Source organism: Aspergillus uvarum (genome assembly GCF_003184745.1).
Source record: "Aspergillus uvarum CBS 121591 unplaced genomic scaffold BO82scaffold_111, whole genome shotgun sequence".
Classification (NCBI taxonomy): domain Eukaryota; kingdom Fungi; phylum Ascomycota; class Eurotiomycetes; order Eurotiales; family Aspergillaceae; genus Aspergillus; species Aspergillus uvarum.
In genome coordinates, this window is record NW_020291408.1 from 32,608 (window position 1) to 56,943 (window position 24,336).

At 54.1% G+C, this 24,336-nt stretch overlaps 8 protein-coding genes across 8 annotated transcripts in view; 2 read left to right on the plus strand and 6 right to left on the minus strand.

The window, feature by feature from the left end:
• BO82DRAFT_370092 (60S ribosomal protein uL5) overlaps positions 1 to 213 on the plus strand; it is a gene marked incomplete at both ends in the record, with an annotated part of 755 nt that extends 542 nt beyond the window's left edge. The window contains one exon of the mRNA XM_025637198.1: positions 87 to 213. Within this exon, the coding sequence (XP_025485793.1) occupies positions 87 to 213 (127 nt within the window). The remainder of the gene's footprint in view (positions 1 to 86) is intronic.
• Positions 214 to 1,170: 957 nt separating this feature from the next.
• On the minus strand, positions 1,171 to 1,656 carry BO82DRAFT_359897 (uncharacterized protein). The gene has a single exon (XM_025636690.1). It carries the CDS (start codon positions 1,636 to 1,638, stop codon positions 1,411 to 1,413), a length of 228 nt encoding a protein of 75 aa, XP_025485794.1. The 5' UTR covers positions 1,639 to 1,656; the 3' UTR covers positions 1,171 to 1,410.
• On the minus strand, positions 1,527 to 2,385 carry BO82DRAFT_359899 (uncharacterized protein). The gene has a single exon (XM_025636691.1). The coding sequence runs from the start codon at positions 2,194 to 2,196 to the stop codon at positions 1,804 to 1,806; it is 393 nt and encodes a 130-aa protein (XP_025485795.1). The 5' UTR covers positions 2,197 to 2,385; the 3' UTR covers positions 1,527 to 1,803.
• A 782-nt stretch (positions 2,386 to 3,167) lies between these two features.
• Positions 3,168 to 5,110, plus strand: BO82DRAFT_348993 (putative carboxylesterase; the record flags this gene model as incomplete). Its single annotated transcript, XM_025633856.1, has 4 exons — positions 3,168 to 3,498; positions 3,626 to 3,649; positions 3,712 to 3,990; positions 4,098 to 5,110. The coding sequence occupies 4 exons, from the start codon at positions 3,168 to 3,170 to the stop codon at positions 5,108 to 5,110; spliced, it is 1,647 nt and encodes a 548-aa protein (XP_025485796.1).
• A 120-nt stretch (positions 5,111 to 5,230) lies between these two features.
• Positions 5,231 to 9,186, minus strand: BO82DRAFT_359900 (pyruvate carboxylase). Its single transcript, XM_025636692.1, has 2 exons — positions 5,619 to 9,186; positions 5,231 to 5,562 (listed from the first exon to the last, which is right to left on the minus strand). The coding sequence occupies exons 1-2, from the start codon at positions 9,090 to 9,092 to the stop codon at positions 5,455 to 5,457; spliced, it is 3,582 nt and encodes a 1,193-aa protein (XP_025485797.1). The 5' UTR covers positions 9,093 to 9,186; the 3' UTR covers positions 5,231 to 5,454.
• Positions 9,187 to 12,259: 3,073 nt separating this feature from the next.
• BO82DRAFT_437304 (clathrin heavy chain) lies at positions 12,260 to 17,883 on the minus strand (the record flags this gene model as incomplete). Its single annotated transcript, XM_025641180.1, has 6 exons — positions 17,653 to 17,883; positions 17,555 to 17,575; positions 17,402 to 17,428; positions 16,948 to 17,319; positions 12,668 to 16,888; positions 12,260 to 12,610 (listed from the first exon to the last, which is right to left on the minus strand). The coding sequence occupies exons 1-6, from the start codon at positions 17,689 to 17,691 to the stop codon at positions 12,260 to 12,262; spliced, it is 5,031 nt and encodes a 1,676-aa protein (XP_025485798.1). The 5' UTR covers positions 17,692 to 17,883.
• Positions 17,884 to 19,320: 1,437 nt separating this feature from the next.
• BO82DRAFT_359903 (phosphoribosylaminoimidazolecarboxamide formyltransferase/IMP cyclohydrolase) lies at positions 19,321 to 21,972 on the minus strand. Its single transcript, XM_025636693.1, has 5 exons — positions 21,795 to 21,972; positions 21,563 to 21,610; positions 21,244 to 21,370; positions 19,673 to 21,158; positions 19,321 to 19,616 (listed from the first exon to the last, which is right to left on the minus strand). The coding sequence occupies exons 2-5, from the start codon at positions 21,579 to 21,581 to the stop codon at positions 19,461 to 19,463; spliced, it is 1,788 nt and encodes a 595-aa protein (XP_025485799.1). The 5' UTR covers positions 21,582 to 21,610; positions 21,795 to 21,972; the 3' UTR covers positions 19,321 to 19,460.
• Positions 21,973 to 22,870: 898 nt separating this feature from the next.
• Positions 22,871 to 23,999, minus strand: BO82DRAFT_298371 (INSIG family protein; the record flags this gene model as incomplete). The annotated part of the gene is made up of 3 exons (XM_025631985.1): positions 22,871 to 23,062; positions 23,120 to 23,242; positions 23,307 to 23,999. The coding sequence occupies 3 exons, from the start codon at positions 23,997 to 23,999 to the stop codon at positions 22,871 to 22,873; spliced, it is 1,008 nt and encodes a 335-aa protein (XP_025485800.1).
• Positions 24,000 to 24,336: the final 337 nt, after the last annotated feature.

Genomic DNA, 24,336 nt, shown 5'->3' on the forward strand with positions numbered 1-24,336 from the left:
CTTGGGGTTGGGGGATTGGCATCTCCCCCCCCCCCCCCCTCCGATTTTGCCTCGGACTCGATCCCTGACAATGGTAATTCAAATAGGACCCGCCCCGGTGAGCGTGTTGCCAAGCGCCGCCGCTGCAAGGCCAGAGTCGGTTCCCAGCACCGCATCAACCAGACCGAGACCATCAAGTGGTTCAAGAACCGCTTCGACGGTATCGTCCGGTAAATGCCTTCTACAGAAGTCATCTGATTTCTCTCCCTTACGAAAGTCTTCAATGACGGGAGGAGGGAAAAGGAAGCAATTCTGAAGGGCTATGTGCTTTTATGACGGAACGGAACCGAACTTCGGGACCGAAAGAAGAAGAAAAAAAAATGGACAGAAAAAGAGGGCAGGCGTTTTTCTTTCCAACTTTTTTTTGTCGCTCTGCTCTGAAACTAATGTTTCTATCACGGCAATGAGGTTAGGCGTGTTAGAGATATGAAATTCCCCCCCAATTTTCCTCAAAAAGACACATCCCACTTTTTCTCTCAATGAAGGCTTTCACACAGGGTGAATGATTTTCCGCATAACCATTGATTGAAAAGTTTTCCTGGATGACACATGATGCCATTCATTTTCTTGGATGCTCATTGTCTTCTTGCTTCTGCATCCTCTGCACTATCAAGTCGATAACTGCGTGGTGTGTGTGTGTGCTTCTCGGCCTGTTGGCCTCGTCCATTCTGGAATTTCCTTGTTGGGCTCTTTCCAGATGGCGGGTCAGTCTTTTCCTCTCTTCTTCCTGTTGGGATCTCTTGCCTTGCTTTTGCTTGGCAATTCTTCCGAGGATTTGTCTTCTTTTCTGGATTGCTGCTGGAGGCACGGGCATTGTGGCCTGGTTCTATGCTTCCAGTCTGGCTGTAGACCGACCGTAGTTTTAGGATCGTAGCAGACGCGAACCGATCGGAGTTCGAACTCTAGACTTCATTACCCCAGACGGCACTAGTCCAAAAGCGCCTTGACCTTGATGCTTAATCTCATGCCCCGGTCGATCATACCGGCCTTGCATTCCTGGGGTCTAATGTCCCATGTTGATTCTCTTTCTTGTTGACCATCGGGGGGGGGGGGTAGTTGCTGGCCTGGAACCTGAGCTTTCAACACGCCTCCTGTCTGGGCGTTGGCCCAGACTGAATGACAGAAGCCATGAACCTCTAGAGTCCAACATTGATTTCATTGATTTCATGAGAAGACTATAACTGCGATGCATATTTGACACAATATTATGGCCCCAGCCCGTCAACATATCGTGCTCCCATACACGCAACGAGGACATTTGAGAAGTTTCTTTTTCTCTCGCCCCATGCTATCTCAGGTCATAAACAGAAAACAAACGTGACAACAGATACAGAAGATCAAGACTACTACCGAAAATATACCTCCCGTGGTTTACTTTCCCTGGTTAGAGCCCCGGGTGTATCCATCCCACCACCGGGCAAACATCCCACCTGTCTGGGCCTGCTCGGTATAGCTATCACGGCGTGATGCAAAGTTGGGGTCGGAGTTCCGCTTCTGGCTGGTCAGACCCTCGAACAAGGAGGAGTTTTGGCCACTGGAGCGTCTCCTGTCCGGGGCCCGAGGCGGACTGCTGGCCATGTTGTTGGAGTTGGAAGACATATCAGAGGAGTTCGAGCCCTGCTAGAAGTGTCAGTAGATGCGAGAGACACTGCAATGTGTTTGCTACATGAGATTTGCTGGTCTCTGGCTTTGCCCCTCCCAACGCTTGAATGACATATGACGAACACAACACAAAAGGCAAATGATACAGTTGGTCAGGAGGGCTTATGAGAACAGACGAAGACCTACGCGTCTATCGGTAGTCATCTCCGGTCCGGTCGCGGTGGTGTACACCGATCCGCCTGGCACCGAAGGACGGCGAAAGTAGGGCGAGGACGGACCACCGCGGACCCAGACGTTGAGATGCTCGTGACGGTTCCCGGGGTCTCCGTGCCAGTGGCGGGGAGACTGTGGCTGGTCGTTGCTCATGGTTTCAGTTGGAATGGGGTTTGAAGGGAAGATGGATGGGCGAAGATGCAGTGTCAACTGCTCACTTCGTGAGTTGAAGAATAGGAGCCATAAGATGGGGGAAGCATGGGGATGATGAGCATGAAACTGTAATGGTAGGTGCGACAGTGGTGTGCAGAAGGGTACAAACGCTGCTGTACAAAGGTACATGATACTTGCGCCCAGATTTAGATTCGACACGACAGTCTCGGCGTCATTCTGATGGCAGCAAAAACGAGATATCTCGAAGAAGTCAGATTGTGAAGTTAAATCCACTTACCAGAGGTTGACAATAATGGTAGAGCTTGGTTTGGAATCGGCTTTCGAGGAAACAGGACACTGAGTTCTTGAGAGAAAGTAAATCTACTCAGGCATATGGGACGACGGAGTAGGAGGTAATATACCTCTGGGGAGTCAAGAAGAGGGGTTCGGGACAATACTGTGAAACAGACCCCGGGAATGATGATGCATCAGAACCACAAGCTCATCCGCGAGGAGGGGGGCAAAAGCACGAGTCTAGGCCAAATGCGCCAACAGTGGAGGCGTTCAAAGAATGGGCAATGAATCATCATCCATCCATGGATGCTTCTCCAGTACCAGTGCCAGTGCCAGTGCCAGTGCCAGTGCCAGTCATAGTCACCGGACCGGGCTGACGTATGCGGAGATCGGGAAGAGGAGATAATCCAATGGAGGTTTTTCCATAGAGAGAGTGTCTGATTGTGGTAGTCAACCTGCAGCATGTCAAGCCGAGAATCCGGGGAAAGAGCCGGCCTTGCAGCCTCAGGCCAACGATGGTTGTCGGCGTCCAGATCATGAGCCGAAGCGGAATGGCTTCCTCTCCTTCTCCTCTTCTCCGCATCTTCTTATCATCGACATCCCAACCTCTGCCGACGGGGTTGCTTTCTGGTGCCAATCACCATTCCCCGCGCCTTACTGCCGCTCGGCTATCAACCGAAAGCAATCTAGTTTGTGAGTTATCTCCAACGTCTGTCCCTCGGTCAAGTTGTTGACTCCCCGTCCTTATATAGCCCCAAGCCGATCTACTCGGGTCGCATTGTTTACTTATACTATACACCACATCCCCACTGCTCCAGTCTTCTCCCCACCTCCTCACCAGCGCATTAAACCAAACCACAATCACCATGGAATATATCAAACACCCCTATCTCCAATCCCTAGGCCAGCACGGCTATATTGAAGGAGTCACTCTGCATGAGAAAACCACCAACAAACCCTACTGTCACTACTTCGGCGGGGTCCGCTACGCCCACCCGCCCCCGCAACGTTGGCGCAAGGCCCAGAAGCTGTCCACCTCCTACTCGTATGGCTCCAAAGATCAACCGGGCCCTGCGAACGGGCGTACAGGGATCTGCCCGCAGCCTCGCTTCCTGGACGTGGTCTCCGAGGACGGCTGGACGGAGGATTGTTTCCAGTGCAACATCTGGGTCCCTACGGGCAAGGCACCCGAGAATGGTATGTGATTTCTGTCTCCAACCCCAGAAACCATGAGATAGAACAAGCCAACTGCTGTCCCCACATTCCCCCGTGCGCCTTGCATATCATGAACCACACACTCAACTCAATGCTCAATATCAAACAGGCTGGCCAGTACTCTTCTTCATCCGTAAGTCGTCTTTTCTTTCTCCCCCGGTTGCTCGTCCATGATATTTAACAACTCTCTCTCAGACGGCGGATTCCTCCAATTCGGTGACCCTAACGCATTCTCCGCCGCCGCTCTCCTCGGAGAAGCCCAATTGAACGCCATCGTCGTTCTACCAGCCTACCGCCTGAATGTCTTCGGCTTCCTCTACTCCTCCGAGCTGGAGCAAGACGCCGCCTCCGTGAACGAGAGCGTCGGCAACCACGGCTTCTGGGATCAACGCCTGGCCCTAGAATGGACCCGAGATCACATTCGTCTGTTTGGGGGGAATCCCTCCGAGATCACCGTAGCAGGATACTCAGCAGGTACGCGCTCCGGTGCCAAAACACCTTCATTCCCCGAAATATCGCCATCCCCTCCCCCAACTTAATCTCCCAAACCCCCCGTGGCACAAGCTAACACCAAGAAAAAGGAGCCTACTCAACCTTCCACCAACTCTCGCACGACCTAACCCTGCCCCCTGACCAATGCATCATCAAACGCGTCTGCATCTGGTCCAACAGCCCCGTCGCGCAACCCAAACCCCCCACCACGGCCCAAGCCCAATTCACGCAGCTCCTTGACCAACTATCCATCCCCCTGACCCTACCCGCCGCCTCACGCCTCGAGCGCCTCCGCGCCGTCCCCGCCCCAACCCTCCTCCAAGCCGCCATGGCCCTCCCCAGCAACAACCAATTCCGGCCCACCACCGACGGCACGTTCATCCCCGCCAGTCTCTTCACCTCCCTCGACGACGGCACCTGGGCCCGCCGCCTCCGCGCCCGGAACATCCGCATCCTCTGCGGCGAGTGCCGCGACGAGCGCAACCTCTACGCGACGTGGTTCCCGCCGACCCAGAACTCGCTGCCCGCGCTGCGCGACCGCCTGTCCGCCGAGTACCCGCGGCCGCTGGTCGACACCCTCCTGCCGCTGTACTACCCGGACGGGGAGCTCCCGGAGGGCGTCCGGGATTGGCGCACTGATGCCTTTGGGCGCGTTTATGCGGATATGCAGGTGCACAAGATGCAGCGGGGGTTGGTGCATGCGTTGGCGGAGGCGGCGGCGGAGACAGCATCGACAACAGACAACCGGGTGTATCGGTACCGCGTCGAGTATCGGCTGAAATGCGCCGATAAGTCCCTCCCGCCCAGTTGGGGCGTCACCCACGCCACCGATCAGTATATCTGGTTCTGGGGCAACGGAGAGCGGGTCGAGGCCCTGGAGAAAACCGTGATCTGGGACGCGTTCATTGCACCCCTGAAGAAGTTCGTGCACGGGGAACCGGATCTCCAGTGGGGGACTGTGGGTCATAAGCAGCTGCGGACCCTGATGCCGGATGGCTCAGTCCAGATCAAGGAGGATGTCTTCTGGGATGAGGCCATGCGCGTCTGGAAGGCCTTGAGGGAGGTGGGGGAGCCAGACAGCGCTTCCGTCGCCAAGTTATAATCATGACTCTTGAGCCCATCCCAGTCACTGGCATCGAACTGTGTCTTATCTATGGTCACCTGGTTGACTAGCAGAGAACAACGATGCAACTATGGGTCTTGTCTACGACATACAACATTTGCGTATTCATGACTCGAAAATAACTCTACTTATTCATTTATATATGGCCGGTATTATGTTTGGAATGGCCAGACTTAAAATCAACAGAAACAAACCAACCCGGAAAGAAACGCTTGAACACAAACAAAACACCTCAAATTCTCACTGCCAGGCTGACAACAAGCGCGCATCGCGAGGAACATAAATCATAGATTCTTTTAACATCGTGCAAGGGTCTTCCTACATCAGGCTTTGACGATCTTGCAGATCAGGTCCTGACCATCGACAGAGTCACCTTCCTTGACCAGCAAGCTGGAGACCTTGCCACTGTGGGGCGCGGAGATAACCATTTCCTAGTAGATATTAGCATCGTGTCTCGTACAATAGATATCCGGTGATCAAGACATACCATCTTCATAGCGCTCAGGACGGCCAGAGGGTCACCCTTCTTGACCTCGAGTCCGTCATGAACACGGATCTCGACAACGACACCGCTCATAGGAGCACCGACCTGGCTGCTGTCGCCCAAGTCGGCCTTGGCACGGGCGGTGTTGTCGACGGACGCCTTCTTGTCGTCGACGCTGACCTGACGCACCTCACCGTTGACCTCGTAGAAGACCTCACGCTGACCGGTCTGCTCGGAAAGGGGACCAATAGCCAACAACTTAAGGATCAGGACCTTACCCTTCTCCAGCTCGACGTGGAACTCCTCGCCGATCTCGGGCTTGGCCAAGAAGTAGCGGGTGGGCAGAACGGACAGATCACCGTACTTTCCGACGAACTTCTTGTAGTCCTCAAAGACCTTAGGGTACATGGCATAGCTGGCAACATCGTACTCAGTGGCAGCACCGAACTGCTCGCGGATAGTGCCCTTGATCTTAGCCAGGTCCAAGGGCTCCAAGTAGAGGCCGGGGCGCTTCTCGAGCTTGCGACGGTCACGCAGGGCCCGCGAGCGCAGAGGCTCGGGGAACCCGCCGTACGGCTGACCCATCAAACCCTCCAGGAACTCGAGGACGGAGGCTGGGAAGTCGAGCTCACCCGCACGCACCACAACATCCTCAGCGCTCAGCTTGTTGGAGACCATGAACTGAGCCAGATCACCGACAACCTTGGAAGTAGGAGTGACCTTGACAATGTCACCCAGCAGGTCGTTGGCAGACTCGTAAGCCTTCTTGGTTTCGGCCCACTGCTGGCCCAAGCCGAGCTGACTGGCCTGGAAGATAAGGTTGGTCAACTGACCACCGGGGATTTCGTGCTCGTAGACCTCGGGGTCGGGACCGGTCAGACCAGCCTCGAAGGGCGAGTACAGGAGACGCAGCTGCGCCCAGTAGGTGTCGAGCGCGCGGACCTGGTTCAGGTTGAGACCAGTGTCGTACTCGGTGCCCTCCAGGGAGGCGAGCAGAGCGCCAATACTGGGCTGCGAGGTCATACCCGACAAGCTGTCGGTGGCCGCATCAACGGCATCAGCGCCAGCCTGGGCGCAAGCAATCATCGAGGCCACACCAGTACCGGCGGAGTCGTGGGTGTGGACGTGGATGGGAAGGTCGGGGTAGCGCTCACGGATGGAGCCAATCAGGAGACGAGCGGCCTGGGGCTTCAGCACACCAGCCATATCCTTGATACCCAGGACGTGGGGCTCGAACTTCACCACCTTGTCCACGAGGCTCAGGTAGTATTCAAGGTTGTACTTCTTGTGGGGGTTCAACATGTCACCACTGTAGCAGATAGTAGCCTCGACGACACCCTCCGCGGCGTGGACAGCCTTGATACCGACCTCAAGCTGGTCGACATCGTTGAGAGCATCGAAGACACGGAAGATATCCACACCGCACTTCTTGGCTTGCTTACAGAAGTGGTAGATGGCATTGTCGGGAAGAGAGGAGTAAGCGACCCCGTTGGCACCACGCAGCAACATCTGGAAGGGGATGTTGGGCACGGCCTTGCGGAGCTTGCGCAGACGGTCCCAAGGGTCCTCGTAGAGGAAGCGCATGGCCACATCGAAGGTGGCACCACCCCAGCATTCCAGACTGTAAGCGTTGGAGAGGGCGTGGCTGGTCTCGTGGGCAATGTTGAGCAAATCGATGGTACGCACACGGGTTGCCAGCAGAGACTGGTGGGCGTCACGCCAGGTGGTGTCCATGATCAAAGTGCCCTTGTTGGCACGCACGGCACGGGCCCAGGCCTTAGGGCCCTCACGGTCCAGGATCTGCTTCCAGCCCTGAGTGGCGGGAGCAGAGACATCCAGAGGCTTGCCCTGAGGGTCATACAAAGTGGGCTTGATGATATCGCCCTTGAGCTTGGGCTCGCCGATCTGGCCCTTGATACTGCTGCCGTTGACAGCCACGTCACCGAGGTAAGCCAACAGCTTTTGAGCACGGTTCTGACTGCCGACCAGAGCGAACAACTCGGGGGTGTCGTCAATGAAGGTAGTCCAGCAAGTGCCGTCCACGAAAGTGGGGTGGCTCAGGAGGGAGGTCAAGAAAGGAATGTTGGTCTTGACACCACGAATACGGAACTCGACCAGGGCACGGACGACCTTGCGGCGGGCGATTTCGTAGGTGGAGCCACGGCAGGTACACTTGACCAGCATAGAATCGTAGTGAGGAGTGATAATGGCTCCAGCAAAACCGTTACCACCATCGAGACGGACGCCGTTACCACCAGCGGAACGGTAGACCTCGATTTTACCGGTGTCGGGGGAGAAGCCCTTGGAGGGATCTTCAGTGGTGATACGGCACTGGATGGCGAAACCGCGAGTGGAGATCTTGTCCTGAGTCAGGCCCAACTGCTGCAGGGTAGCACCGGCAGCAATCTGGATCTGAGCCGCCACGATATCAATGCCCGTGATCTCTTCAGTGATAGTGTGCTCGACCTGGATACGGGGGTTGATCTCGATGAAGTAGTAGCGGTTCTGTTGGTCGACCAGGAACTCGGCAGTACCGGCGTTGCGGTAGTTGACGGACTTGGCCAGCTTGACGGCATCGGCCAGGATGTTGTCGCGGACGTCCTGGGGCAGATCCTTGGCGGGGGCGATTTCAACGACCTTCTGGTGACGACGCTGAACGGAGCAGTCCCGCTCGAACAGGTGGATGACGTTTCCGTGGTTGTCACCCAGCAACTGCACCTCAATGTGCTTAGGCTTGTCCAGGAAGCGCTCGACGAAGACGGTGCCGTTACCGAAGGCCGAGCGGGCCTCGGAAGTGGCACGCTCGAAGGCATCCCGCAATTCGGCTTGGTCGCGGACGACACGCATACCACGACCACCACCACCGAAGGCAGCCTTGATGATGATGGGGAAGCCATAGGTATCGGTGAATTCCTTGACCTCTTCGTAGCGCTCGACGGGGCCGGGAGTACCGGGGACGACGGGCACTTCGCAGCGGATAGCCAGCTGACGGGCGGAGACCTTGTCACCCAAAGCCTCAATGGTCTGCGGGGTAGGGCCAACGAAGACCATGCCGGCCTCCTCGACCTTGCGAGCAAACTCGGCATTCTCGGACAGGAAACCATAACCAGGGTGGATGAGGTGAACGCCGTGCTCCAGAGCAATCTTGACGATCTCATCGATGGCGAGGTAGGCACCGACGGGGGTATATTGACCACGGTGACCGATCATGTAAGCCTCATCGGCCTTCTGACGGTGCATGGAAAGACGATCCTCGTGAGAGTAGATAGCGACCGTCTGCAGAGAGAGTTCGTGGGCGGTACGGAAAATACGGATGGGAATTTCACCACGGTTGGCGACCAGGATCTTCTGGAACTGCATGATGGCCGAGTTGGCGCGCAGACGGGTGTGGACGGAATCCCGGTGGTGGTCATGGTGGTCGTCGATGAACTCAGTGTCATCGATTGCCTCCTCGGGCTGACGTTGAGGAGCAGCCATGATGGAAATGTGTGATTATGTGTAGAGGATTTGGATAAGAAAGAAGAAGGAAGAGAAGAAGAGGGGGGAGGAGAGGAGGAAGGAGAGCTTGGGGGAGGGGGGGAGGGGGGGAAAAGCTGCGGCGACGGAAAGTGGGTAGGTAGATAAGAGGATTATGACGTTGTGGGGAGGGAGAGAAGTAGACTGGGAAGAAGCTCTGGATGAACCACGACAGGGCTGGCTGCAGAGACTATAAAAAAAACATAAGAATTGAAACAGTTAGCCGACAAACCAATGATAGCCGGAAAAATAGCAATAGTGAGTCACTTTTAGGAGAAACAGTCTCCGGGGGAAGTTAGAGGGTAAAGAAAAAGGCCCGGTTTCGGAACGGTAGAGCGAGAACAACACGCGGGGAAAGTCGAGAGGGAATGTTGTGGTGTCTGGTCCGAGGAAGCACTTACCCGAGGAGGAGTGGAAGAAGATTTAGGAATGACCCCGGAACGTGTTTGATTGTGAAATGAATTGAAAAGTAGAAGAAGAAGAAGAAGAAGAAGAAGAAGAAATGCAGAAGTTGAAGAGGAAGAGCGAAGAATTAAGAAGTCGAAGCAGATAAAAAGAAAGGAGGATGTGCTGCAATAGGAAGGCCCTGGGCGGGAAGGCGGAGAGAGCAGCCAATTTTACCATGGACAGTCCAATTCCGGGGTTGAATCTATCGATGATAGCAGATGATATCCCCAGTCCATCCCAGTCCATCCTCACCGGTACACCGGACTGCAGCTTGAGGGATGGTCCCCTCTCCCATTCCCAGACCTACTTGCCTACTTTTCCTCTCAATTCACCCTCCGTTCGTCCGGTGAATTCATTGGTTATTGGAATTATGACTATTGAATTAACGTACTTGGCCTCCCAAGACAAATGATAAGCAGATTTGCCCCCCCCTCCTCCCTCCCCACCAAGAGAGATCACCAGACATCCGCCACCCTCATACTAGGACTGTGTACAGTACAAGCACAATAAAAACACCACCATCTGCTGCCCTCCTCTCCATACACAAAACCCCAGATTTGCATCAGAGCTGGGGGGTGCATAGACCACCTCTCTCGGGTGAATTAGGACGACCGTCCACAGCAATGGCGAACCTCGGGTGCTCGGGTTAATTGTTTCCCTCTTGCAGCATGAAGTTGGTGAATAGGCCTCGGAGGGGGGGCAGTGAGATCATCCCCATCAACCATGATCCATTATTCTGGAGCTCTCCATCCGTGAATAGGCGAGAGCGCAGTGCAGTACAGCGCAGCGCAGTGCAGTGCCGCGCAGATCGTCCCGCGCATGCCCGCTCGGCCCAGCCTCTCCCAGTCTCGCTCCTCCCTTCCTCCCTCCCTCCCTCCCTGGGCCCCTCTAGACTTTCTCCTCCCGCCTCGAACTCTTCCCCACCACCCTGAACCATCACATCGCCGAACAAACAACGAGAGGGCATCCGCACTAATCCCGAGGAATCACAATCCGGCAACCTGCCAAGTGTCAAGTGATGAGCACCACTTGGTCGATCCAGACATACGCCGAGAACAATGAAACAACAAAAACAAAATTCTCCTTGGCTCTAGACTTTATTGCTCCGGTGATAACAACCACCTACTGTACAGTACAATGATGCATTTCATCTCCTAACCATCTCCTCCGTATGATCCGATCCCCTCAGCCTGCACCATCCACACATGTCCGAACAGCACAGAATAGGAAAAAAAAAGAAAAAAACAAATTATTCCCCCAATAACACTTCACCGATTGTTCAGAAGAAGCTGTAACCCGACCATCGTCGTCCGTTCGACTGGCACTATGTACTTCCCGGAACGTCCACCGGGTCCCCCCATCTCCGGCTTTGTGCCACCGGGACAAGAATGCTTTCTGTCTGCCTCCTCCCTTCACCGAAGGACGGAGTTGTAGCCGGTCAGGTCAGGTCAGCCTTCTTGGCGCGATTGAGCAATTCCAGGCCCCTGGGTATGGTTTCCATGGGACTGAAAAAGTCATGCAACCTGTAGCCGGATCTACTACGGAGTAGAAATACAGGAGAAGTGACCAAGTATCTCCGGACCTCTCTGTCCCGAACTACTACTACTACTACTACTACTACTACTACTACTACTACTAGCCCTAAGTAAAATCCACACCCAACCCGCCCCGCGCTCTTCTCCTACTCTCTACAGGTCTTCAGGTCCGATCGGATCGGCTTCCATGAGTAACAATCGCAACAGTCTCAGGGAATGACGACTCAAGAGCAAATTTCCCTCCGTCCGTAAACTCCCAGGATAAATCCTTACACTCCTCACCAAACAAATGTTGATAACCTGGTCGTAACTACGTACTGTCCCACTTCCCCCCACCACAGTCCAGTTTCGCGGGGGGCTAAATCCTTTACCTGCACGCCGCAAAGCCTGGCACCACCAGCTCCCTCCGGGCCTGGTTGGTCCCTTTTCGCCGAACATGTAGTCTATTAACTAGGAGTATGCGCATACTGCGTACTCTACTCCGTACACCACCCTGCGCCGCCGCTTACGACGTACTCCTGTGTCAAATCCTCTAGCGGAACAAGATACCGAGCCTGACCCCCCTCCCCCGGCCCTTCAGCTGCGGCTGCATCTGCCGAGATCGTCGATCCCCTCTCTTGGAAGTTGGACCGATAGTTCATCACCACTATCGACGGCTGTCTTACCCGCTGTCTAAGTCACGAGGCAGCCAGCCTCCTGTTCCGGTGATTGACTACGGAGGAGTACCACTACCTACATACCACCACTAGTATCCGACTGGACCGTACATATGCAAAATGCCATCCATCACCGTCATGAAGTCAATAATCCCATTGTACTAAGATATTTATGGGAATCCTCCCGGGTCCCACCCACGAATCCCAGGAGACAAGAGCCACCGATTTTAGAAGGCCAATTGAAATACATCAGGAGGAGAAGAAGGAAGAGGAGAAGAGGAAAAAAAGAACCACTCAATAAATGGAGAAATAGAACGAGAAGATCATCAAGTAACAGAAGGGGGGCTCCGAAACATCCGACCCAGAGAGAACAGCGAACTGAGTCCGGCCGCAAAGCGTCCCATCGCTCATGCTATACATACACTAACCCCTTCGAGACGCTGCACCAAGATCTGGGAAAGGAAGGCAGAAGGCATGACAAGTCGTACGGTTAGAAGGGCCGGAATCCGGTCGCCTGCGGCGTGATTCCATTGGCATACCCCATGGGCGCGGGTGCCGGCGCCGCCGGTCCCTGCGTTAACATCAACCGCGAGCCGCCCAAAATGGGTGTGTTGTCCTCTTCCACCTTCTGCGTCGTCTCCCGAGCCTTCCGCTCCTCGTTGTCCTTCTTTAGCATCTCGATCGCCCGCGTCTGCTCGCACAGGAAGTTGATCATGAACGGCATCGTGAAATCGTGCAGCCCGTGGCGCCACGACAGTTCCATGATCACATCCGGGCGGATAAGATCGTAGCAGGCATACAGCATACCAACGTAACACTCGCGGCTGCCAATATCCACAAACTAGAGTATCGGTTAATCACTGACTTCAATGTTTGTTGGAAAAGAATAGAGACTTACGTAGCGAAGGAGTTCTTCAACCACCTCCGACTTGCCGGAGATAGCGGCAGTCTCAATGGCATCCTTGTAGAGCTTGTCCTGCTTCGACAGTGCGATCGACTTCTCCCAGCGCTTGTTGTTGCGGTAGATGTTGGCGGCGATCTGGCGGAAGAAGATCAGGTCATGCTTCTCCAACCGTTGCGCGAGGGCCACCGCATCGAAGTTATCGTAGTTGTCCACGGAATCGCGGAGCGTCTTGTAGTCCTCCTCCTCAATCAGCAGGTCATTGATCGCATCGTTCACTGCCCGCTTGTTCTGGGTCTGGACGTTGAGCAGGAAGGGCTTGATGAGAGGGATGTTGTCTGAGGACTGGAAGATGCGCACGACACGGTTGACGTCGACGCGGGAGGTGAGGGACTGGAGCAAGTCGGTCAGCAGCAATGGCTGTTCCTGGAGATAGAAATTGAGGGCGCGGTAGTAGATCTCCAAGTTCGCAACCTTGACAATGATGTCCTTGAAAGAGTGGTGCTCCCAGGCGTCGGCAGCACGCTCCATCATAGCCAGGGCTGCGTTGTCCCATTCGTCGTAGTGGCAGTACAAGAAGACCAACTCAGGCCACAGACTCGCGTCTTCGCAGGCCCGGATCATCTTGGGGATGTTGATGCGAGACCAGAAGAGCTTGAGGTGCTCCATGACGCGGTCAGGGTGGTACTTGGACAGCGCAATGCCCAGCTCGGTGAACATGCCCATGTGAGCACGCTCCAGACCCAAGCCGGCTTCCAAAACCGCAATGAGCTCATCGAAGTATCCGTTACGCTCGTATTGACGAACAAGGTCCTGAAGCTCTTCTGCATGGACGATCAGGTTGAGACCACAAATCTGGGCGAGACGGAATTCCTTCTTGTTCACGCAAGCTTCGTTGACTTCCTTCCACACCTTGACGCTGTTCGCTTTGCGGGCGCACTCCACAGCCGCCTGGTAGTCTTCCAGATGAACCAGGGTGGTTGCCAGCTTAGCCCAGTTGGAAATGCTGGTGTAGAAGATCTTGGCGGCCTGGTGGTATCCTTCTTCGTAAGCCTTGTCACCAGAGGCTTCAATATCGGCCACGTTAGTGGTCCTCAGGAAGTCCTCCAGCTCGGCGAGCTGGTCAAGGCGGGCGTAGCAGAAAGCGAGACCGGTATCAATGGCAGGCTCACGCAGTGTCTTGCGGGCCATCTTCAAGAACTTGACGAGATCCTCATCCTTGCCAGCGTGGGTGGCGGTCTCGATAACCTCAAGGTAGTTAGAGGGATCACCAGCACGGATGTACGATTCAATGGAGTCAGAGATACGAAGACCATCGAGCTGCGCCTTGGCCACCTTGCTCCAGACCTCGGGCAACTCAACACGCTCAGCGAACTCTTGAGCACGGTCAATGCTGACGATGTTCTCGACCAGGACATTGACAGCGGCAAGGAAGTTGTTGACCTTCTTGTAGATCTCGAAAGCCTCCTCGTACAATCCAACTGAGATACACATCTCAGCGATCTCGTCGGGGCTGAACTCGTTGAGCTGGTGGATGTAATCCATCAAACGGCTCTTGTCGGCCTTAGCAGCAGTCAACATCAGCAGGTTCTGGAGGCTGCCATTGTCACTGAAAGGCGAGGGCTCAAGGATAATCTTCTCCAGAAGCTCAATCAGCTCACCGGGGAGATCAGCCTCAAGGAAGGCTTTAACGGCGACGGACACTTTGTCTGGCTCAGTCGACTCGGGCACGGCGGTGGCAATGACTTGATCGACCAAGGAACGACGGTGCTGATTGTTCTCGCTCAGGACAAACGACCAGATCTCGGGATCAGCCCGCTCAACAAGGTAGCGCGCCTGAGCACGGTACATGGCATTCTCGTTGGTGATGTTGATGAGCTCGAGATCGTTCTGTCCCTTGCGGTAGGCAATGTATGCAAGATTGGGATCCCGCTTCTCGCAGTACTTTCCAACGGTCAAAGTGTCATACATGTCGTTCTCCTTGAGGAACTTCTCGGGGTTGTTGTTGCTGTCGATGTAAATCTTGGCCAATGCGTTGTAGACGGCTTGCTGCTGGTTACCCGTCGCAAGCGTAGCCTCAAGGAAGGGCAGAAGCAACTTCAACCGGTTGCGGCTCTCCACCTCGGAAACAAGCTCATCGATGGGGATCACAGCCGGGTCAACAGTCGAGAGAAGGTTCTTGATGATGCTCTCATCACAGTCGACATCCAACAGACCACCAACGACAGCAGGCGCGCGCGAGGGGTTGACACGCTGAACGTAAACCTCGATAGACTTGTACTGCTGGTTCTGGTAGAGGTAAAGAACCAAGTCGTGGATGAAGTTGAACCGATCGCACACAATGATCAGCGGCAGCTGCTCGGTCAACTTGGCCTCCTTCAAGAAGTTCTTGACCTTGTCAGGGTTGTAGTAGTTGCTCTCGCGACAGATACGCTCCACTTCCGTGATTTGGTTCATAGCAGTGGCAGCTTCGATGTACTTGAAGTGCACCTCGGGATCTTCGCTAAGGTTAACAATACTGCCAAGGTAGTAGTAGAGACCCTCAGCGGTACGGTATTTCTCGAGCAAGGCAATCAAGCGAGAGGGGCCAAGGAGGTCGGAGAACTTGGTACAGATCTGGACAACGGCTTGCAGATTCTGGCGGATATTAACCTGCAACATGGTGTCCATGCAGTCGAGCGTCTGCTCAACGGACAACTTGCCGAAGTACTCCATCAACCACTCGGGGCTCAGTTTGTCGGTACGAACAATATTCCTCTTGATGGCCGCCGGGTCCTCGGTGTTCTCAAGAGCACGCTGGATGAGACCAGCATTCTCGCAAAGCTGGGAGATCCGAGGACGGTCGTAGTGCGTGAAAATTTCATTGCCAAGAATGGCATCGGCAACCTGGGGGGCGTTGACAAGGTTCATCTCGAGCAGACGAGTCTGAAGATGGCCATGCTCGGGCTTGTTATCCTTTAGGGCATCGAGAAGGAACGAAGTGGCTTGCTGGATCATGTTCTGGGACAGGAACACATCGACAACGCGGTCGAGATCGATGAGAGCTCCCGACTCCTCGTTGGCGAGCTGCGTGGCGAATTCGGCACCCTTTTCGGGGTTCACACGAACGATGTGCTGCAAAAGCTGGGTGTAATCCGGCTGGTAGCCAACCTGCTTCGAGTACGTGAGGATCTTGTCGAATTGGCCCGTCTCAGCAAACCCGGCAATGACCTTCTGGGATACATTGGCCTGGAGATAAATAGACAAGGCCAGGTTCATGTCGTAAGGACGGACAATATCACCAAGCTCTTCGGAGGCTTCCAACTTGTTTTCGCGCATCCACTTCTCAAGAAGGTGCTTCCTGTTCTGCTGCAAAACAGGGCGGACCAGTTCCACACTCTCGTACTTGTTCAGAGAGCCCTTGTCCAGCAGCATACCGAAGTATTGGAGGATGACAGACATCTGACCCGTCTGGGGAGCGTTCTTGAAGCGGTTTATGGTCTCCGGGGTCCGGAGGAAACCGCGTGGCGAGTTCGCAGCGATCTTGGCAGCCTCGGAGAAGTTTCCTTGGGCAATAAGGTTGTCAAACTGCTGCTGGTAGAGATGATCCGCTCCAGGAAGACCTGCCTTAGAAGCGAGCTTAACTGCGAGGCCGGACATGGCGGGGTTCTCCATCAGATACTGGATGATGTTGCTCTCATCGACACTGACGGACAAAACTTGGCCCTTGCGGTTAACACCGACCAGACCAGCAGAGTCGGAATCAGGGGCAGTGGTGAAGATTGTTTCGCTGGAAATGCGGTTCATGAAGATGCAAGTGCCGGTCTCAAGGTCGTAGAGGTGAATAAATCCGTATTTGGTGACCAGGTAGACGATGTCGTACTTCTTGGAGACCTGCATGGCGACAGGGAAGTCGTTGACAGCCTCCTGAGGGAAGTATACCTCCACTGCCTTCTTCTGAAACCGTGGGTTCGGCTCCTGGTGGTCGATCTCGGCGATCTGCAACTTGGCCCCGGTCGGCGTTCGGACGGCGAAGGTGAACAGCTTGTGCTCGAGCGGGGAGCCTTCGACCCGAATGGAAGCGAAGGCAGCAGCATGACCCTCGATGAACTGGGAGATTCCTCGCTCCTTGGAATAGAGCTGCATCGAGCCCACCACACGTCCCTGCTGCTGGCTGATTCCGACCACTACCATCCACTTCTCATCTTCGTTGACGCGGTAGTTGATGATTTGACATCCCTAGTCGCAATGCTATTAGCTCCGTTGGAAACCAATGTCACAAGCTCAGAGGGACCTACACTGAGGTTGGGAAGACGGTCAAAGATCTTCAGAGGTTGTGTCTGAGTCGGGTCAAAGACATCCCAGTGGTATACGGACTGTTCCGTGACCAGACCCAGGCACTTTTCGCTGAACCATTTCCAGTACACGATATCCTCATTCATCACCGACGACTTCAGCTTCTGCTTCGCCGCCAGATCAAAGATCTGGATCGTGCGACCCTGAGCCTTGAGGGCGATGATATTGCGGTCCCAGTGCATGATAGCACTGTCCGCGTTGATCGGCCGCTTGATGACCTCATTGTTGTTCTTCAGGTTGATGATAATGACCTGGGGCTTGTCGTCTTCATCGAGCTTTTGCCGGACACACACATAGTGGTCTGATTCTAGAGTCTGTCCAGGGAGGCCCAAGTATTAGCAAGCGACGGTACTGGTGCGATGGTGGGTTTGGTGGGACCAAGATGGAACGACTTACGCATGAGTTGAAACCAATAGACGCAGGCTAGATCCGGATATAAATTGAGTCAGTACGTAGGCAAGCAATGGCCGAAGCCAGGAACGGAGTGTCGGCGGGCGCGTTCGCAGATCGGACTGAAGGGTGGTTGCCCAACAAAGCAATAACACATACCGCAATTTCAGCCGTTGTCAACTGTCAGTCGGACAAATAGATTAGCTCATGTTTCTCGCGCAAGTCGGCTTGTGTCGGCCGAACACAGGAGGACTTACATTAAGGAGCTCCGTGAACTTGATCGGTAGAGGAGCCATATTTACCTAAGGCCGCAGCACGACCTCATCCACCCAACAGAACGCCACGCAAAGAAAATGACCGGATAGTGAAGGAAAGAAAGACGACAAGTGAGGAATTGGGGAGGAGAGGAGGAGACGTGAAGAATTAGAGGGAGGGAGGAAGGAGAGGTGCGAGTAAGTAGGGATTGGGAGGAGGGGGGAGGAGGAGAGGTAAACTGGGGAAGCGGAAAGTGACCTCAGGAGGCCGGCGCGGGTGTCGTTGCTGAGGTGTCGCTTATGGCGGCCGTCACGTGTTGTCACCCCAGGGGGGGCTGGAACAGCCCGTGCCTGATTGTAGATATCAGACTATCTCAATCTCACCAAGGCTGAGGTTCTGGACTTCTTGTTTCAACTTGAAGCAAGGCGCTCTGTGTATTCACTACTTCTTCATTTCCAGAGCCCTCATGTGGCACCCCCAATGGCTCAATCTATTCCGGTTGTCTGCCGTTTAAGAGTGTGGTGAGAAAAGTAACTCGATGGCTTTACTCTCTCAAACAACAAGATTATATGTCAATTAAGAGTAAAGCCAGGTGGCATTCACTCAAAAGTCTATAAGTAACCAAATCATAACACACAAATGCAATATCTCTATACCATACTCTATTCCTGGAAATCGACTAAGCTATGGGATCTGGCAAGGTCTATGGACCACAGTTTGTTTATCACTCATTACTCAATTTGTACTCAGTAGTGAATTGCGAGAATACAACCAGATAAGGCATTCAAAAACCCCCTAGGGTGCTATGAAGTCAAGAGTCAATTCACATGGCTCAATCTCATCAACCCCAGAGCCATCTTCAGGCCTGGGCAGGACAAGAAAGCCACATGGCCGGTTCCATCCGAACGAGCCACAACACCGATGACGTCAGCAACGGGCCGGCCGAGACCAGCAACACCACCATCAATTCTGTCACCTTGAAACGATGTATATAAGCCAATATCAGAGCTATGATACTAGTATCATAGGTACAGAGCTATCATGTAAATTAGCTCAGTATGTTGAGGGAATGACTCGGTAACAGTGGTCCTCGGCGACATATTGGAGTAAATCCCATCCCTCTGAGTGAGAAATATATAGACAAGTGATCAACGTACTATATGGTCGAACGTTCCACAACACAGGCATTTACCTGAAACAGGATGAAAGCCCCAACAGCTGTTACTGAGGATAAGCACCAGTAACAAAATAAACATTCAAAAGTAGCAGATTGACACACTGCATTCGTTCTTCGCCAAGCACTGTGGATGATAGCTGCGTTAGTAAAAACCCGCCGTCACACCGCATGAGCTCCAAGACGGATCATATTTTCTCCTCTCCTAGTCATTGATACACAGAAAATAAGGGAAATAGTGTCGAAACTCACGACTTGCATCGTCAAAACGCTCAATCTTCGTGGCACCTCCGTTCATGCGCTACATTTGTTGGGTTCGATAGAACCCACCCGGCAAATTTGCCGAACCACGTGGAATCTATGCATCAACGGCAGGGGAGTGTACAGCCTCGGGGTTGTTTCTAGCCTGCAGATCCTGGACTGCGATACAAGTGAAATGTCTTGGCAGATGATGCTTACATGATACAACTCTACGCTTCAACGCTGTGCACATCGGTCTCATAACAAGGCACTTTTAAAATTGGGATATCGCTATTGCAGGCCTTTGATCATCACAGTTTCAGGTATTAAATCATCATAAACACACAACCGTCGCAGGTGTGATTTTTGGCATGGATCCTTCCCATCCTTTTCGACTTAGTGGTGGAACAGACGGGTACCCTGCTCAACAAAGACAATACCAAGCTTCTCGGAGGTTTCGAAGACGGGACGGTCATTCTGGCTACCGCTGGGGGCAGCAATGTACTTGACGCCCGAGCGGGCGGCACGGAAGACGTTGTCAATGAAAGGGAACTGCGTCCATTGTCAGCTGGATAGTAAAATGACACGGAAGAATGGGATCAACTTACGAAAGCATCAGAGGAGACAGCAACCTCGCTCAACTTCTGCAGCCAAGACTCACGCTCCTCGGCGGTGAAAGGTGCGGGGACCTCCTCGAACACACGCTCATACTCCACACGCTCGGCCTCGTTGCGAGGAGTCTGACCCGAGCAGAGCAAGTCAATAGCATTGCTCTTATCGGCACGCTTGGTGCCCTGCTTCCACTTGATGTTCAGCACACGGTCGTGGAAGCGCATCCACCAGTTGTCAGCCTTGTCACCGGCCAGACGAGTGCAGTGGATACGGCTCTGCTGGCCAGCACCAAGACCGATGACCTGGCCGTTCAGAGCATAGCACACGGAGTTGGACTGAGTGTACTTCAGCGCGATGGTGGCGACGGTAAGATCGCGCAGGGCGGAGTCGGGAAGAGCCTTCAAGTCCTTAGGAGTGATGATGGTGTTGAAGGTCTTCTGGGGAGAGATGACGACATCGTTGCGGTGCTGGGCGAGCTGCACACCGTACAGCGTGCGAGTCTCCTCGGCAGCAGGAACATAGTTCTCGTCCATCTGGAGAACAAGGTACTTGCCACCCTTCTTCTTGGAGAGGATCTCCAGAGCCTCGGGGGTGTAGCCGGCGGCGATAACACCGTCAGAGACCTCACGGGAGACAATCTTGGCAGTGGGAACATCAACAATGTCACTCAGAGCAAGAATGTCACCAAAGCTGGACATGCGGTCGGCACCACGGGCACGAGCATAAGCCTGAGCCAAGCCAGAGGTCTCAATACCGGGAATGTCATCAACCATGTAGACCTTACGCTCCTTCTCGTTCAGGGGCACACCGACAGCAGCACCGGCGGGGGAAACGTGCTTGAAGCTGGCAGCGGCAGGGTAGCCCAAGGCCTGCTTGAGCTCCTTGACCAGCGCCCAGGCGTTGAGGGCGTCCAGGAGGTTGACGTAGCCGGGAGATCCGTTCAGGGCCTTGAAGGGAAGCTTGCCCTCTACCATGTAGGCAGACGCAGGCTTCTGGTGGGGGTTGGTACCGTAGCGGAGAGCCAGGTACTTGTCGCCGTTGCCAGCATACTCCTTGCGGAAGAAGCCGGAGATGGCAGTGTCGTAGTCGGCGGTGTGCTCGAAGGCCTTGAGGGCATAGGACTTGCGGCTGGCATCGGTGATATCACCGGCCTCCAACTCCTTGAGGAACTCAGGGTAATCCTGGGGGTCGGAGAGGATGGTCACACGGGCGTGGTTCTTGGCCGCAGCACGGAGGAGAGTCACACCACCGATGTCGATCTCCTCGACGGCTTCGGGGATGGTGACATTGACCTTCTTCACCGTCTCCTTGAAGGGGTACAGGTTGCAGACAACGAAGTCGACCTTGGAGATGTTCTGGTCGGCCAAATCCTTCTCGTCAGACTCGATATCACGAGCCAGGATACCACCGTGGACAGCAGGGTGGAGAGTCTTGACACGACCACCCAGCATCTCCGGCGCATGAGTGATGGCGGAGACATCTCTAATCGGCCATCAGCTCTACATCTTGCTGAAAAGAACCAAGAGAATATGGCCCCGGTCATGACCACATCAGTATGATGACTCACTCGACAGGGAAGCCCGCCTCCCGAATCAACCGCGCCGTACCACCGGAGGCAAGCAACCGGACATTCTGCTTGACGAGGCCCTTGGCCAGGTCGAGCAGACCAGTCTTATCGTAGACGGAGAGGATGGCTATCAATGGCACACAATGGTCTTAAGTCAGCCCAAGAATTCCATTCAATTGACAAGCAAAGCAACAGGCAATGCCGCGATGTGGAGACAGCGACCGGTTCATTTTCCATTCCAAGCGGACCGTGAAGCTGCTGCACCCGGGTATACCGAGTGGGAGAGGGCAGAGCAGTGGGCAGAACGTTCAAAACTCACCAGACTTTTGTTGAGACATCCTGAGAGACACTGACAGTGATACAGACACTGGGAGTAGACAAGTCAGAGATGAAGAGGAGCGATGCTGGAGGGGAGAAAAATGTTCAGGTTAGGAGGAGTGCCCCCCCACAACCCCTCCACCCCTCCAGGTCGAATGGATCAATTGGAACTTGGGAAGTTCCGATGGGCTACTAGTAGTAGTCTAGTGCCGGGAAAGAGTAGGAGCACATACCTCAAACTCCGCGGGAAAGACAAGATGTTGAGAGCTGGAGGAAGGATTGAAGAGTAGAAGTCAATTGAAGAACTCCAGGGGATCAGGAACGGAGTGGTAAAGAGTTTGCCAGGTGTGGCTCAGGTGCAAATTGTTCCAGATAGCTCGAAGAGAAAAAATGGGGGAAGCTGAGGGAGGGGTAAAAGTGCAAGTGCCCATCTTCTGGGATTGCCGCTGCGGTTCTTGCTTCATCACTGATCAGTCACTGTTCCCGCCGCGGGGGTACTTCGCCGCTTTCGGACCTGGAGTGGATGACTGTCAGTGGCGATTACTCACTCAGTGCTGTAAGTGGAAATCAGCTGATAGATCTTCATAACCGCTGTGCCACTGTGGGTAACTGTGGTGCCCCCCCGGGCCGGACATTGGCCTTGCCTTTTCAGCGTAGTTCAATTATGCCGGGTGCATAAGAGCAGCTTACTCATTACACTCTGCATCGGCAGAGAAGCTCGCCTATCAATCACATGATCCGTGCACAGACCACCCACACACCCTACAAAACCCGCGCTTCGTCGCGGCGTCCTCCTTTTTCTTTTTCTTTTTTTCTTCACATGAACAACGCATTAAAACAACATTCTTAAAAAAAGCGTTCCTACGAGGATATACTTGTATAACCTATGAAGTACGGAAATCGTCAAACAGAATGGAGACAAACTGCTCTCTAGCAGAGTGTCGATCTTGGGTGCAGTGCCTGCTTGAACTCCATAGTAGGGATTGCAATGATTGATTCTACAATCCTTTTCGCGCCTTTTGATGCTGAGCCGCGTCGTAATACCAAAACGAAATAGTAAAAGAACAACCAAACGTAGATATTTCTCGCTTCTGCTGGTGTGGTCTGGCAGATCTCATGCTCATGGTGTCCTTTCTATCTAGTAGCAGACCACCATGTCCGGATGGGGCATAATGAGAATGCATGTTGAGAAGGGCAAAAGCCCAAAGCATGGAAATGAGACAAGAGGGTGTGTATACAAAGGTATTACTTCACATATCGTAAAAAAAAAAAAAGAAGAAGCAGCAGCAATGTCTCCTCATCAAATCGCTCACTTCTTGAGCGACTCTCTCCCGGAATTGCCAATGGCCAACTGCCGGCCAATGTTTCCGAAGCAAACACAGGCGCAGAACAAAACACTGGCAATCCATGTCCGCACAGCAACGCTTTCCTGTGTCATCCCAATGTCCAAACCGAAGTCCCGCCCCGTAACGTTGGCCAACAGAAGGGTGGGGCTAGAGGGCTCCAGAGAGGATGGCACCAGATCGGGATTGACGCCCAACACAACGCCCATTCCAACCAAACCAACCACAGTCGACAAGACGAACCCTGTCCGAGTGCGGTCGATGAGATACCACAAGACAGGGTTCACAAGTGCGAGGGTTACCGAAGCTTGGGTCGTAGATTCCCAGGGTAGTCGACGCTGAAGATCACAAGGGAAGTTAAATATCCGATGCCTGATGTAAGCCTGGGATTGCACGACTTACCATAGCAAATGCGATTCCAACAAAGGCCCCGACGCTGCGGACCGCCGCAACCCACGACAGTGTGCGTTCGGCAGTTTCCTCGTCACTCGCCGAAGAAGCAGCTTGCTTGCCGTCGTTGAGCAAGTCATCCGAAAACTGGTCAAACCACGGGAGTACGTTACCCAGAATGACTCCCGCAACGCCCCAAAATGCCAGATATTGCCATGATCCGTAGTAATGGACGTTCTCCAGCTTCACCGGCGTGATCCAATGGTTCTCGTGCAGGTGGATCGTAATGATTCCGTACACCACACCAAAGCCAAGCAGAAAGGCGCTCTTCAGCGCCTGGGGTAGGATGACCCCGCGGAAGAGTCCCTGACTGAGGCGTGACCGCGTCCGCTGCAGCTTCCCCGGTGCTGGCCCTTGGATGACTGGCCGAATGCCGGCGTTCAGAGCTTCGGGGGTATGAGCTTCCGTGCCCCAAGGCGAAGAATCGTCGCGAGTGCCTTCAAATGCGGTCGGAGAATAGATCCCGACAAGAGTTGGCGATGTCAGGTTCATGATCGATACGTTGCGGCTAACATTCGTTGAACCGCCTTCGCGAGGATTCAACAGGTCCGGGTTGGCTGGCTCGGCAGGGGAGGAGGGCTCTTCGGGGGTGAGGTCGAACACGCGCCGCGGACGCGGGCGGAGGATCGTGGGTTCATCAGACATGGCAGGCGAGGATGTTGTGGTATCTCGAATTGAATGAGAACTGAAAGATGCAATGAATGGTGATCTGCACAATAGGGCAAACCAAGGAACAGCAGGGGGGCCCTTTTCTCGTTCAATGTCGTGAAAGGTTGTGGACGGGCAGCTCTATTCAAGGACGTCAAGCTGGCGCTCCAGTGGCTTTTAAAAGTCCGAATAAGTGGCAGTCTGGACAGGCCGAATTGCGCTCTGGGGTTTATATGACGATCGTGTCAGCCAACCTTTGGGGTGGGGGTGTGGAAGACGAGCGGCCGAGGATCGGGGAGGAGAAAAGAGAGGGCCAGAGCGTGCTGAATGCTGC